Below are 14,462 nucleotides of genomic sequence, written 5' to 3'. Positions count from 1 at the left end.
TAGAGGTCATGAAATTCTTAACCTCTAATATTGAAGTGTTTGGCTGGACACCATACGACATGCCTGCTATTGACCCAAATTTCATCTGCTACCAACTTAATGTCCATCTAACTGCCAGGCCAATTATTCAGCGAACTCGCTGATCGGCACTTCACCACGTAGAGATAGTAGCAGAAGAAGTAGGAAACCTACTTAAGGCAAGCCAGTGCTAGCTTAGTGACACCTTGGGCATGCTCTAGCTTAGTTAAGCATGGTTGGGCCATCTCACTTGGTTAAGCAGTAAAGAGGGGGTAAAAAGATACGTATTATCTTTTTCACTCCTAAGAGGACTCTGCTAAGGGGAATAAAGTCCTACTAGGATTGTGCAAACCATCTCACTTGGTTAGTAGTGAGTAAGGTGTGCGATTCCTAGGAGGATTCTTATAAGGAGAGTTGGAATCCTACTAGGATTATGCCAGGTAGAATCTATAAAAGCTCATAGCAGGACCTATGTACTGGTATCACAATTCTCATCCTAAAATACACAGAGTTTTTGTGTCTATTGTCTATTCGTTGACTTAAGCATTGGAGAGGTTTCCGGCACATACCCGCCGGCTAACTCACATTTGTATTTTCAGGTGACAAAACGACGACGTTTGGAGGAGTACAAACTTGATAAACAGGATTATAGAAGAAGATTATTTCGTGCTTGTACAACTAGTATAAACAAAATTGTCAATTTTAACTAATTTATTTATTTTTATTGATATGTAAAATAAGACTCTAGAAGAAAATTTAATTTTGAGCCCTTTTAAGAATTGACTTTTTTAATCAATTTTTAATTTTTAAACTAAAGTGTGAGCCGATTAATAACTAACTATCAAAAAAAAGTGCAAAAGTAAGTGACTGGGAAAAAAATTATAATTTTTTTAATAACTTAAAAAATATACAATTGTTAAACAACTATACTGGAGGTAGGTATGAATAATTTATTGTCTAAAATTTAGGGCAAATTACAAACATCCCTCGAAATTTGGTGAAAATACAGATTTTCCTGAGGTTTGAAAAATTACATCCCGTCCTCTGAGGTTTATATTTTTATAACAAATTATCTCCTGAGATTTTTATTTTCATACAGATTCTCTCATAATTTCTCCTAATTTGTTATGAAAATTTGACCCTCAGGGCGCAATTTGTAATTTCTCAAATCTCAAGAAGAATCTGTATTTTTATCAAACCTTGAGGAGTATTTGTAATTTGTCCTAAAATTTAATAATAATCCCTTGTAATAAATACTAAAAATAAGAAGTACACGCGTGACGCAGTGAGAGCGAGTAGAGCTTGACAGTAAAAAAACAAGGGAGCGAGTAGGAGAGTATAAGAGTCTGTCCGTTATTTCTCAAACGCGGGTGAGAGAGAGAGAGAGAGGGCTTTGTTTGTTGGGGCTTTGGATGGTTGGTTTTCATTCTCTCTCTTTCTTCTCCCTTCGTTTTTGTTTGTGGAGAGGAGAGAACGCTGAAAGCTTTCACCTTCATCCCCCGCTCTTTCTCTCTCTAAATCTCTCTCTCTCTTTCTCTCTCTATATTTATATTTTCAATTTCTCTATCTGCGCATTACCGCCGCCGCCGCCGACGGCTGAATTCCGGTGGGGGATCAGCAGCAGAAGCTCCGGTGTTGGAATACCGGCGGTGGTGATGGGGAATTTCTGATTTAATTTATGGAGGTGGTTACCTCTCATGGAATACGACGCCGGAATTTCGATGTCCCAACCCTATGATGAAGGTCACTCACTCACTCACACCTGTTTCAAATGTAGGAGTAGTGTTTTATTGGGTTACTTTGTTTGGTTTGGAGTCTTTTTGTGCTTTGAATTGGAAGTATTGTTTTGGGTCTTTTCATTTTTTAGCTAAAATGTCTGGGTTTGATTATTGATGAATTAGATTGCGCTTGGATTGTAATTAATGTAATTGGTTTTGGTTTGCTATTGAATTTGCATTGAGTTTGCTTTAATTTTCAATACCCTTTACCCAATTTCTAAGGCCCCTTTTAAAGATGATTTATTTTTTCCTATGGCGATTCATTTATTTATTCTTTTGTTGTTGTTGCATCACATCTAATTGATCATATTCTATTATTTTGGTATTGATGGTGAATGGTTATTGTTTCAAGTTTGTGCCTTTTTTATCTGCGGAAAATGAGAGAGAGAGAGAGAGAGAGAGAGAGAGAGAGAGAGAGAGAGTGTGATGTGACACTGGTAATTGTGAAAATTTAGGTAAAGTTGGTTGTCATTTTGCTTTGAGAATCATGATGGGCTCATTGATCTGTTCAGGTTTTCATTGTTTGTTCTCTGTTTTTAAGACATCTTTGTTAAATAATTTGTTTATATGGCATTGTTGTAAAACATTCTGTACATCATGTTGTCGTTTTAGTTATTGAATAGGTAACAATTTGAATTCTAGTTAGTTTCAGTTTGGTAGGATTGCAAATGGTTTTCATTCATGCATATTCTTTAGCCAAGGATGATCACTGTTACATTTTCTTCTCCATAATTGTGCTTTCTGTTGCCCAGTTTTTTTTTTTTTTGAAATAGAATGTCAGCTTCATTTCCAATGTGCAAGTGTAGAATAAGAACAGCATATTTTTCAAGATTGCAGAAAAGGAATTGTAGTAGTTAAAATTTTCTGTTTAAGAGTAGTACTATACCTACTTGTTCCCAATACGTTTTCCTAATTGTAGACACAATATAAGGTGATTAATGAATATATCTGGAACAAACTCACTTGTTTCTGTGGGACAAGAAAAGGTGGTGAGAAGAACTTGTTTGTGTAGAATTTAACAGAAAATGACCGCTTGTTATTTGAACTATCTCTCTCCCATGCTTGATTTTTCAAACTGACTTCTCTAATAAAATCTCAGATACATTGTGGCAAATGAACTTGAGATCAAGTGAAACAATGGAATTAGGACCTTATCCTGTTCGTGAAGGAGAACCAGACTGTTCTTATTACATCAGAACAGGCCTATGCAGATTTGGGGCGACATGCCGATTTAATCATCCTCCTAATAGAAAACTGGTAAAAGCTGCGGCCAGATTGGGGAAGTTTAAAATTTCAGAATTTATTGATATGCAGTTGAAGTACATTGTCGATCGGTTCTTCCATATATATTATATATATATATATATATATGTTCTGATGCCTTAGTTCTATTATGGTACAATCTCACAGGTTTATTGAATTGATGAACACAATGTTGAACAATGATTTGCATGGTTTTAATCTTGTTTTATGAAGTCTTGACGGCGGTTTTCATAGATGATAGATATGTAGAATTATTTTAGAAACCTTAATAAATCAATAAAATTTTCATTAATGCTCTGTTTTATTATTTTTATTCTTACAAACGGTTGCATGCGTATGCTCACATATCTGTAAAAGCTAAAAGATTTCCTGGTGGTGGAATATTTAAGGATATAAATGTTAAAGAAGCAACATGGAGTTTTGGGAGGTGATAGTAATAACATGTGTAATACTATGGCAGAATGCATTTAAAGAATATCGTTATTGGACAGAGAGAAAGGGAAAAAGGTCATATATATCTAAAGATACTTGGTGGTGGAATATTGAGGCATAAGCTGTAATAAATAAATAAAAAAGGAATGTTTTAAAAAGTGGCAATTGATTAAAAATGTGAATTCTCTTAAAAGATATACGTTGGCTAATAAGGAGGTTAAAAGGACCATTAGAGATGCAAAACTAAAAACCTACGGTGATTTTTTACTAGACTAGATTAGATAGTAAAGATGGAGAAAAATATTTATAAACTTGCTAAATTGAGAAAAGGTAAAATAAGAGGTTTTAATAAGGTTAAATGTATAAAACATGCGGAGTTGAGGGTGTTAGAGAAGGATCAGAAGATTAAGAAAAGGTGAAAAAGTTATTTTAAAAAATTGTTAAATAAAAAAACATTTAGAAAGCTTAAGTGGAGAGGGATATGATAGCCTTGATGAAACTAGAGAATATACATTTTATGGTGAAAATGATTAGGTAAAGAGGGATTGCCTTGGTTAACAAAATTCGTTAATAAGAAGATTCTAATGATTAGGAATGCCTAACAAGTGAATAAACAACATTTTAATACCTATATATAAAAACGAAGGAGATATCCAAAATTGCAACAATTATAGAGCCACTAAGTTGACGATTCATATAATGAAATTGTGGGAAGAGTGATTGAGCATCACTTAGGGGTTACAACAACAGTGTTAGGGAATCATTTTGGATTTTTACCCTGGTAGATCAACTATGGAAACGATATATTAACTAAGAAAATTAATAGAAAAGTATAAAGAGAAGAGGAGGGATTTACATACAAGTTTTATAAACTTAGAATAAGCTTAAAATATGGTGCCTAGAGATATAATATGGTGGGTGTTGGAGAAAATAGTGTGATCAAAGGGTATATGAATGTGATAAAAGACATATAATGGAGTTGTGACTACGATAATCTGCAGGAGATAGAATGTTGGGCTACTAAGAAATAACATGTTTATTAAATGAGTGTAGTTGAGATGAGGATACTTAAATGGATATGTGATAAGACTAGAAAAGACAAAATTAGAAATGAATATGTTCATAAAATCGTAGGAGTAAAACACCAGCTGAAGATAAGTTTCGAAGAATAGGCTAAGATGGTTTGGTGACGTAAAACGAAGACCTGTAGAATAGATGCAATTGTCAGGAAGAGTAAAATAATCACCATAAATAGAAATGTTAGGATGAGGGAAGGTTTAAATTGATATGGGATGTGGCAATAAAAAATTATTATGAATTTATTTAATTTTTTTGAGCTCATAGCCCTTGACAGAGCATAATGGCAAAAAGAGGATTAATAGAGCTGACCCAACTTGATTGGGAGACATGGCTTAGTTTGGTTTGGCTTGGCTTGGCTTGGCTTATCTTCAACCCTTATCTTGATAGATAGTTTGTTGTAATTATTATTATTTTTTCTAACTGATGGTTAATCAGGATTCTATTCAATTCCAGGCTATTGCCACTGCAAGGATGAAGGGTGAATACCCAGAAAGAATAGGACAGCCTGAATGTCAGGTGTGCATTCATATTCTATTTTCTCCTATAAACAGTGGTGCTGCAGTCCCATCAGTTTTGTATGTACTTCTTTAAGGAACAAATGTACTGTAGAATGAAGTATATTACATTGAATAGTAACATTTTGACCTATCGGTTATTCTATGTTATCTTATCCTCAAAGTGCACAATGTTGCGATGTTATCATGTCATGTGCTAAATTGATTGTGAGATATGTTCTCAGACTTATGTTTATTATTTGCTACTTTTTTTTCCCTTCTCCCTCTCTATATGCTTTAGCATGGACAACAGCTGGACTACTTTTGTGTGCTCAAGTCACAATACCAAAAAACTATAGCTAGGTCATATTTGGTCTAAATATCAAGATGTTGATCTGTACAAGTTATTCCCCCCCCCCCCCCCCCCCCCCCCACATAAGTTATTTCATAGATTGAAGCACCTTAACTTTCATTTTGAGGTATATTCTGGGAAAATGTTGATAGGGTAATTTGGTGGCTAGACTACTATATATTACTGCACACATTAAATGATAAATGACAATTAATATTTTGAGTCACTGGTTTATCCTACTTGCTTTCATCAATATCCAATTAACTCCATCTGTGTTGATGGGATAAAAGAATATTAACACCATTGAGTTGTCAATTAAGGATATAATGACCAACGTTGGCAAATTCATCGTGTAAGATATTTGTTTTTATCAGTGCTGTTGTCGTTGTGTTTGCAATGAGTGTTGGATGTAAAGTTAATTAGGATTATAAATAGAATGCAGTGAGGTATTTCTTCCTCATTATAAGAATTACGATTATTAGAACATATATATTCATGTTTGAAAAATCTAAAAACTAGTAAATACAAGCTTGGTAAACTTGAGGCAAACTGGAAAATGAAGTTGCATGTTTGATTGGAAGCTGAGAAAATAATTGATTGGATTTAAGTGAAGGTGTAACAGGGAAACATGGATAAAATTTTAGTGAGCAAAACGTCTGTCAACTAGATGCACTTTTACACTGCTCTAAGTTACATTTAAAATCAATTTTGGTGTATGTGGGATTGGTATTGTCCCAAGTTCTGAATTTCAGTCTCCCTTCTTCTATTTTTATTTCATTTTCTTAAATCCTAGTAGCCTGAAATTGAATCAGTGAAATCACTTTGAGTTCAAAATAACCTTTTGTATTATGTACCATCTTGCTTCTCTTCATGTGATTGGTCCAGCTACATCCATTTTATCAGCTTTTTAACTGGCTGCAAACCTTTTATAGGGCCATTTTGTGTGTAATGGTATTTATCCCATGATGTTACATTCCTGATTATTAGTAAATGTTAAGTTAATAATGAAATCTGGTCTTTGAGCTTGACAATATAGGTCAATTCATTTTACAATTGAAGAATATCTTGTTTAGTAATGCTCTATAACATGGACATCAAATGCTCCATGACATACTGTCCAGGGGTTACTTTGCAAAGTTATGGGATCCAGACACATTTGTTGAAAGAAAAGGCAAACTATATCGACATTATTTTCTACAAATTTTCTTGTTCTTATTGCATTTCAATATGGATCAGCTAGCTGCTAGAATTCTCCAACTTGTTAATGCAGGACCATGTAGAAGCTCAAATTGGCTATACAACCCAAAAAAGATGTAAATAAGAATTGAGGAGGAAAAGAAAAGGGGCAGCCCCTTAACTGCAGTAATAGGGAATAAATTCTCCAAAACTGGATATGCCATGTTAAATTGAGATTGATGAAGCACTAGGTTATGGATATAATGTTATAGGAAGTGGGAATAAATTTTATATAATGTTATAGGAAGTGGGAGTAAATTTTGTGCTTCCCTACATAATTTTTTTAGACTAGTACAGCATCTTTAAATCTTACTTGATGTTTGAACATTCTCGGAAAAGAAAACATAATTGACTAGCCATGTGCTTTTTGTTGGTTATATGGTGTAGAATGCTAGCTTGTATTCGCCTCAGTTTTATGCATATATATTATTCTGTAAATGTTAGAATGGTTAGATTATTGGCACTGCAAACCTTAGTTCCACGCAACAGAAGCGAGTGAGGGGTGGGGAAACGAGGACATATAGGAGAGTCTAAGTTTGAGAGCCCTATGGGAGCATTTAAATATTTGTATGTAAATATATGAATATATTGTAAGATTTTGTTTTTGGTCTACTTGTAATATAATAAAATGTGAATAAATATTAGATATTAGTGTCAACTGCAAAATGTTTTTTTGTGAACATAATTAAATATTATGTAAATGCGAAGTACTAGAATAAAATTTAGTTAATTTTTTCCCTATAATTTGATGGATGCTACAGATTTTCTGTTGCTTGGTAGTTGTTCTTTTGTTTAATTAGGATTCATATGTTTGAGAGGTTACATCTCAGTTGGGATTTGGGAACACGGTTCTAACTCGATTCTTGCTTTGAATTGTGGAATCTTCACCCCATTAGGAGTTTCCTCAACTAAGCTCCAAACTATTCCTTTTGCTGTCTGTGGTATTTGCTCTACTCTGCAAATGAACATAGATATTTTGCCTAGTGGTTTAGTGATTGTTTTTGACACTTTATGTTTATGTGTAGTAACACGTTAAAATTCTCAGTTGTGTTTTTTTGTCCCTCATATTATAAATAGGAGCTCAGCTCATTTCATCATTTTAAAGTTATTTGAACTTCTAAGTTTAATTATTATTATTATTATTTTTTCCCTTTCTTTCTCACCAGTACTACTTGAAAACGGGAACTTGCAAGTTCGGAGCCACATGCAAGTTTCATCATCCTAGAGACAAAGCTGGTATTGCTGGAAGAGTTCCTGTAAATGTTTTAGGCTATCCACTTCGCCCGGTTTGCATTCTCTTGTTCACTAAATTCATTTTTATGTTTTGATACCAACTGTTCATCAATCTATTGCTCATAGAGGACAAATTCTCTGTTTTAATTTCCCCCCCCTTTCTTGTTCCTGGATAATGCTACACAGCATGGACATGAATATGACACAGTTTTGATATGTATATGCCAAATTTATGAATTGTGAGAGTATTAGGACAGACATCTCAAGGACATGACAACTAATTAATCATTGTTCTGCTCTTATGGTTATATATTTGTTGAGGAAGCAATAAAGTTTTATTAAATTAAGATTCAAGTTCCATACTTTCAATATTCTGTATACTTGTGTTCTTCATAATTTATATATCAAATTCAACTATAGCATGTCTTGTTAAAGATGAGTAGATTAAATTCAAGTATGAATTAATTTATCATATTTATACATAATGCACAATTGGTGATTAAGAAGTGTGTCTTGACATTTTTAAATTATGTCAGACCCATCTCAATTTCATCTTTGGCATGCATCCAAAATTTGAGCTATTCATTTTATGATTTTTAACATTTAAAATTACCAATTTGTGTGTAGATGTGGCATGTCCATACAGCAGTGCTAGCCTGTGTCATCTGATGCTTCTTCCGATTGGGTGAAATTTCAAACTTATGTTCTCTTGCTCTTTGTATTACTTGCAGAATGAAACTGAGTGTGCATATTATTTGAGAACTGGGCAATGCAAGTTTGGGAGCACTTGTAAATTCCACCATCCTCCACCATCCAATATGATGGTCTCGTTGCGTGGTTCTCCTGTTTATCCTTCAGCCCATTCTCCAACAACTGCTGATCAGCAATCATATCCTGGAGGAATAGCAAACTGGCCCTTGTCAAGAGCTTCTTTTATTCCCAGCCCACGCTGGCAAGGCCCTTCAAGTTACGGTCCCATGATCCTACCTCAGGGTGTGGTATCAGTCCCAGGCTGGAATGCGTACAGTGTAAGCTTTTCGTTCTTTGTTTCCAGAATTGTTATGGTTTCACCGAGGCTGCTTTTGTATTGTTGGGAACAGGCTTCCTTGGAATAATATAATAATAAAGAATTGATTCTAGTGTCTGCTAAAAGGCTTCTGGGATTATTTGTAATGTATGCCTATATTGTAAAAAAAAACTTGAGATTATTTTATTTTATTTTTGGTTTCATGCCTAGTAATAATGTTATAGAGGACTTTTCTTAAGTACTTGTTAAGATGGCCATCTCTAAGTCACTTCAGCTGTCATGCCTGAGCAATTTCCTGAAACATATGAGATTCTCCTTTTGTCTAGGTGAGACTGGTGGTGATTGCTTTTTAGGAAATTGTTTTTTTATTTTATTTTTTTATATCAGTATTGTTTATTATTTCATCCAAGTTCACCTTTTCTTTTTAATATATATGGAATGATATATGCTTAGAGTACATGGTTCCAGTGAGAATGCTTGACTTCTTTTTTCTCTTCTGGTATTTTCAGTAACCTTGAAGATAACACGAACAAGAGTTCTAAGGGCAGTTGAAAACTCGACCAAAAAAAAAAAAAAAACAATACAATTTAGCCTTAAAGTACCTAAGATGTAATGTGATTCCCATACGTTGGAGGACCTTGAATCGTTTGCTTTGATGCATCAGGAGCAAGGGTCAAAATTGCATTATGTTTTCATCGAAACAATTCCACTTCCTCGAAAACAACATGATAAACTAGTGGAAAACAGAAATTCTACTAGACCTATGGAATGGCACCAAAACTCACCAAAACAATGCGAAACACACCAAAGCAATGAGTAGTTTTGATAATGATCAAACAGTTAAAGATTTGAATTTTTTAATTATCATTTGAAAGTTAAGAATGCAAGAAACAAGATGATTATGGACCTATTGCAAAATTTAGTATCCAGTGCATTAAAATATTAGTTTCAACAAAATGATCTTTCACCTCAGTGTTTGTTTTTTGTACATGTTTTGGTTGAGAATCACGATGTGGGTGTTTACTTAAACTCAGAAAGAGACAAAATAATAATAGTAATAACTGAAAAAAATAGAGAAATGACAAATGGCTTCTAGAAAGAAAACAACACAAAAAGAAGGCGTGGTCTTTGCTAGGGAGGGAAGGATACTTTACCGATAGAAAAAGGAAGCAACTGAGAAATTTTTTGAAAGAGAGCAAAGCATGTCAATGAGAAAAGAGGTCATTGAAGGCAGGGTTGGTGTGACTGGTGTCAAAGCATTTTCAACCCTAGGATTAAATGACCAACTTAATCTTGAACAGTGGGTTTTTTAAAAAAAATTACAAATAAATGGTAAACTTTATATACATTAATAATTAAAGTCATAAACTATTCCATGATTCTGTAATAATTTTCTGATAGTACCATTGATGGGTAACTCCCCCCCCCCCCCCAAAAAAAAAAAAAAAAAAAAAAAAAAAAACTCAGCCTGTGGACATAAGAGTTGACTTGTTTTTACTTAATTCTCAAATGATCTGGGTTCTGGGGTAGCTAGCATGGGATTAAATGAGTTAGTTTGCAATTATAGCAAGTAGTTGGTTCTCTTCACTTAAAGTGGGAATGATTTCAAAAGTTTTTGCCATTGCAAATCAAAAGTTGTAAATTTCTAAAGTTTTAGAAACTTACAGTTCCCCTGTCACAAAATGAAAAACTGAAATTATCAAAAGTTACCTGACCCTAATCTGTGGAATTCATGCACAAACTAAACTACTTATGTTGCTGGCAATATCATTCTGATATGTTATTACGTTCATAGAAATAGATAAGAAGATATGGACTTTTGCCATTGTGTGGAAGTGAAAAACTCATGGTCCTTTGAAGTATATGTAGGTAATGCTTTTTGGTAAGCAAACATTGTAGTGGAGATTTTCTGTTCTGTCATCTGTGTCCATTGCTGCGTCAAAATGGCATGTAAACTTGTTTCTAAAGTTTGTTTACATTTTCTTTTGTACATAACTTTGCTTTTTTCTATAATCTTGCTATCTATGTGGGGCCTGTGAATCTGTTTTTGGATATTTTTAATGGTTAGGGAAAGCATGTTTAAGCTTACTGAGAGGTTCTGTTTCCAGGGTCAGCTGAGTTCAATGTCGTCTCCAGAGAGTCAACAACAAACTGCTGGAAACAGTATTTATGGAAATTCACGCCAGAGTGAAGCAGCAAATGCAGGATCTCAAGGGACACTTTCTCCATATCGATCTGGTTCTGTACCTGTAGGATATTATGCATTGCAGAGGGAGAATGTTTTTCCTGAGAGACCAGGTCAGCCTGAATGCCAGTTTTACATGAAGACTGGAGATTGCAAGTTTGGTGCGGTTTGTAGGTTCCATCATCCCAGAGAAAGACTAATTCCTGCTCCCGACTGTGTCTTGAGTCCAATTGGCCTTCCTTTACGTCCAGTGAGTTTAGTCTTGTGTATTCAATTGTATATCTGTTATCAGTACCTCATGCTACATAATTATACATTCTTTCATTTTAATTTTGAAGTATTCTCAGTTCATGTCCTTCGATTATCTTCACAAACACAATGTTCTGATAATCTCGTGAAGTTATTTATATCTCAAAGTCACAAACTTGGTTTCACGACAATGTTCAAGTTGCAAACTTTTTTTTATTTTATTTTTCGCCTTGTTAATTTCATCTTATTTGAATAAATGTATTTGCTTTAACTGGTTGTGGGATATTAGTGTATATCACATTTGAAACATGCACTTTCAGATCTCTATAAGGGAGAATTTGGATAAAGTCATCTTTCAGTTAAAAAACTACCCACTTCTGGAGTTTAAATATCTATGCCATGGAGGTCATGATGTCTTCTGTAGTATAATGGTTGATGACTGGAAGATTAAAAGAGTTGATGAGGGCGAAAAGACCATCAAATGGTGCGTGATGTGCACAAGGAATTTAGAATCGGCGGACCATTTATTTCTTCATTGTCCGGTGGCTCTATTGTTATGGCACCGTCTTTTTGGGCCGTGTAATGATCAGTGGGTTGCTCCGAAGGAATGCACTAACATGCTTCTTGTTAGGCTTGAAGGGTTTGGAGGCAATAAGAGAGCTAAATCTTTGTTGTCCTGTATTGTTTTTGCCATCTTTTGATCTTTATGATTGGAGAGAAATGCAAGGATCTTTGAAGGAAAGGAGTCAAATGCTGGATCATTATGGGATAGGGCGGGATATTTGGCATCACTTTGGGCTTATGTGTCTCGTCCTTTTAAAGGAGTTCCATTTTTCTTGATTTCTAGGGATTGGGCTGCTGTCTGCCATCCTTAGTGTTTTGGTTTTTCTTGTTTTTGTGACTTTTTGTTTTGTCATTTTTCATTGTTCGAGGACTCCTTGTCCTCTCTTCTTTTCTAGCTTATGGCTAATAACATTCTTCGTCGTTTTTTTTGAAAAAACAGACCATCAAATGGAGTGGTCCAAGTTGCAAATTTGATCACCCTATGGGGAGCGTTCAAATTAGAATGAGTTTTGGGAATTTCTATTTTTAATATATGATCTTCAAAGTTTTCATTAATTTACTGTTAATGTACGCCAAGCTTAGTATACATTGGAAGGGTGTTCTGGGAGAGGTTAATTGGGTCTAGACCTAACCTTTGGCATTAATTTGTACAAAGTGGTTGCCCTAAGGTGCGAACTCACAAACTAAAGGTTAATTTTACCTGTTGGGCTTATTGTTAGCATCCTTGGTGGTGCTGGTTTGAGTCATGGAACAGTCTCTCCAAGAATAGGGGTAAGGCTACATACATCTTGCTCTCCCTAGACTAGACTCCGCTTTAGGCCTCGTTTGGGAACCCTCCATTTTAGCCAAAAAGTCAAAAAGTTACTAAATTAGGCAAAAAGCCAACAACCCATACCAAAAAGTCAAAGATTTTCTTTTCTCTCTACTTTTTGCACATCTTTTCGTAAAAAGCCAAAAAGTTATCCCAAACATACTAGTTTTTTTTAGCTCATATTTTAGCCAAATAGCCAAAAAGTTACTAAATTAGTCTGTTTCCAAACGAGGCCTTAGTAGGAGCCTTGTGCACTAAGTTGTCTTTTTTATTAAAAATTTACCTACATTTTGATTTCCTCGCTCCCAATTTTCCCTAAGATTTTATTTGTTCCCCATTTGAAAAATTATTTCTTTTAGTTGTCAGATAGGAAAAAATTTGTTTATGATTCTAGGTGAGATTTTGACTCATTGGACACAAATCCCAGCTCCGCCCTTAGTTGCATGAAGTGGGGCAAGGGGTGGGGGAGCAAGGGCATATAGAAGTTTCTAAAATTGGGAGTGTTTATATATTTTTATATGTAAATATATAAATATATTTTAATATTTATTTTTTCTACTTAGTTGTAATGTAATTGTCAATATGAATTATTATTGGAGATTGATATTAATTACAAATTGTCTTTGTTAAGTATAAATAAATATTATTTAAATAGTAAGTGTTAGAATAAGTTTGAGTTACATTTCTTTTGTTTCTTTGGTATTTAATAGTGAGTTTCTTATGGGTTTCTTACTTGGGAGCGCGGAATTGCATTTTTGAGTAAGAAATGTCACCCTAGTTGGAGTTTTCTGCTACTAAGGTTCCGCCATTGGTGGCAATAAGTCAGATCCCAATAAAGGGTATACATAAAATGTATAGGGAATAAAGATGACTTGGCTTGAACATAAGTAGAAACTTAGAGTTGGGAGAAAGGTGGGATTGTAGCGGATGTGGTAAACATGAATGCACTATACACATGTAACGTAATGCATTGATGAATAACTATGATTTGTTATATAATGGAATTCCTGTTTTTACTAATCAATAAGATTGTCTGAACTGCTGTTGATATTTTTCAGGGAGAGCCCTTGTGCATTTTTTATTCTCGTTATGGTATCTGCAAATTTGGTCCAAGTTGCAAATTTGATCACCCTATGGGAGTGCTCACATACAATCTCGCTGCATCATCATCTTCAGCTGATGCCCCAGTTGTTCGTCGTTTGTTGGCTTCATCCTCAGGAAGTGGTGCATTAGCTTTGTCTTCAGAAGGGCTTGTTGAAGCAGGCTCATCAAAGCCCAGGCGACTTTCTCTGTCAGAATCAAGAAGCATGCCTTCTGGTGATGATAAAATTGACACAGAGGGATGAATGCTCCTAAAAAATGGGCCAGTTGCCCCCTTTTTCACTCTTATGGAGGATAAGCGAGAGTTATCTGTAAATTCATTTTCTGTTGCTGGAGATGTACAGAGTTCATGTTCAAGTTGAATCTGTTGACAGGCTTGAGTCGCTTGATCCCTTTTAACTTCACTTTGCTGCATTGTATAAATCTGCAAATATTGTTGCATTTGGTAAACAGATATGAACACTTCATCTGTTCTAAAAGGCCATCTTTCTGGTTTACCGGAATAAGTTATTTTTATTCTTTATTCCTTTACTTTCTTTTCTTTTTCCTTTCATTTTATATATTTATTTTTTTGGGTGAGCCCTTTTGCTATTTTTAATTGGCTTTTGGTCTAGATTTCTGGCAGCCCTTTTCTTTTCA

General features: G+C 34.6%; 1 protein-coding gene across 2 annotated transcripts; it reads left to right on the top strand.

Annotated features, from left to right (window-relative positions):
- Positions 1-1,296: 1,296 nt before the first annotated feature.
- LOC114260396 (zinc finger CCCH domain-containing protein ZFN-like) lies at positions 1,297-14,346 on the top strand. Of its 2 annotated transcripts, XM_028200480.2 has the most exons (7): positions 1,297-1,761; positions 2,896-3,053; positions 5,025-5,087; positions 7,820-7,939; positions 8,618-8,914; positions 11,022-11,348; positions 13,781-14,346. In XM_028200480.2, exons 1-7 carry the CDS (start codon positions 1,716-1,718, stop codon positions 14,066-14,068), a joined length of 1,299 nt encoding a protein of 432 aa, XP_028056281.2. In that variant the 5' UTR covers positions 1,297-1,715; the 3' UTR covers positions 14,069-14,346. The 2 variants fall into 2 exon arrangements, with proteins under 2 accessions (XP_028056281.2, XP_028056282.2); XM_028200481.2 differs by lacking the exon at positions 7,820-7,939 and having other exon boundaries at positions 1,319-1,761.
- Positions 14,347-14,462: the final 116 nt, after the last annotated feature.

The sequence above is a fragment of the Camellia sinensis genome, chromosome 8 (genome assembly GCF_055761805.1).
Source record: "Camellia sinensis isolate YWXY chromosome 8, ASM5576180v1, whole genome shotgun sequence".
Classification (NCBI taxonomy): domain Eukaryota; kingdom Viridiplantae; phylum Streptophyta; class Magnoliopsida; order Ericales; family Theaceae; genus Camellia; species Camellia sinensis.
The sequence above is the reverse complement of the archived record's forward strand: the minus strand, read 5'-3'. Positions and strand labels throughout refer to the sequence as shown.

Bases quoted from the DNA above. Each gene is read 5' to 3' on its own strand.
- LOC114260396 (XM_028200480.2), top strand. From the start codon at position 1,716: ATGGAATACGACGCCGGAATTTCGATGTCCCAACCCTATGATGAAG. The intron at 3,054-5,024 runs GTAAAAGCTGCG...ATTCAATTCCAG, and splicing joins ATCCTCCTAATAGAAAACTG to GCTATTGCCACTGCAAGGAT. The intron at 7,940-8,617 runs GTTTGCATTCTC...TATTACTTGCAG, and splicing joins TAGGCTATCCACTTCGCCCG to AATGAAACTGAGTGTGCATA.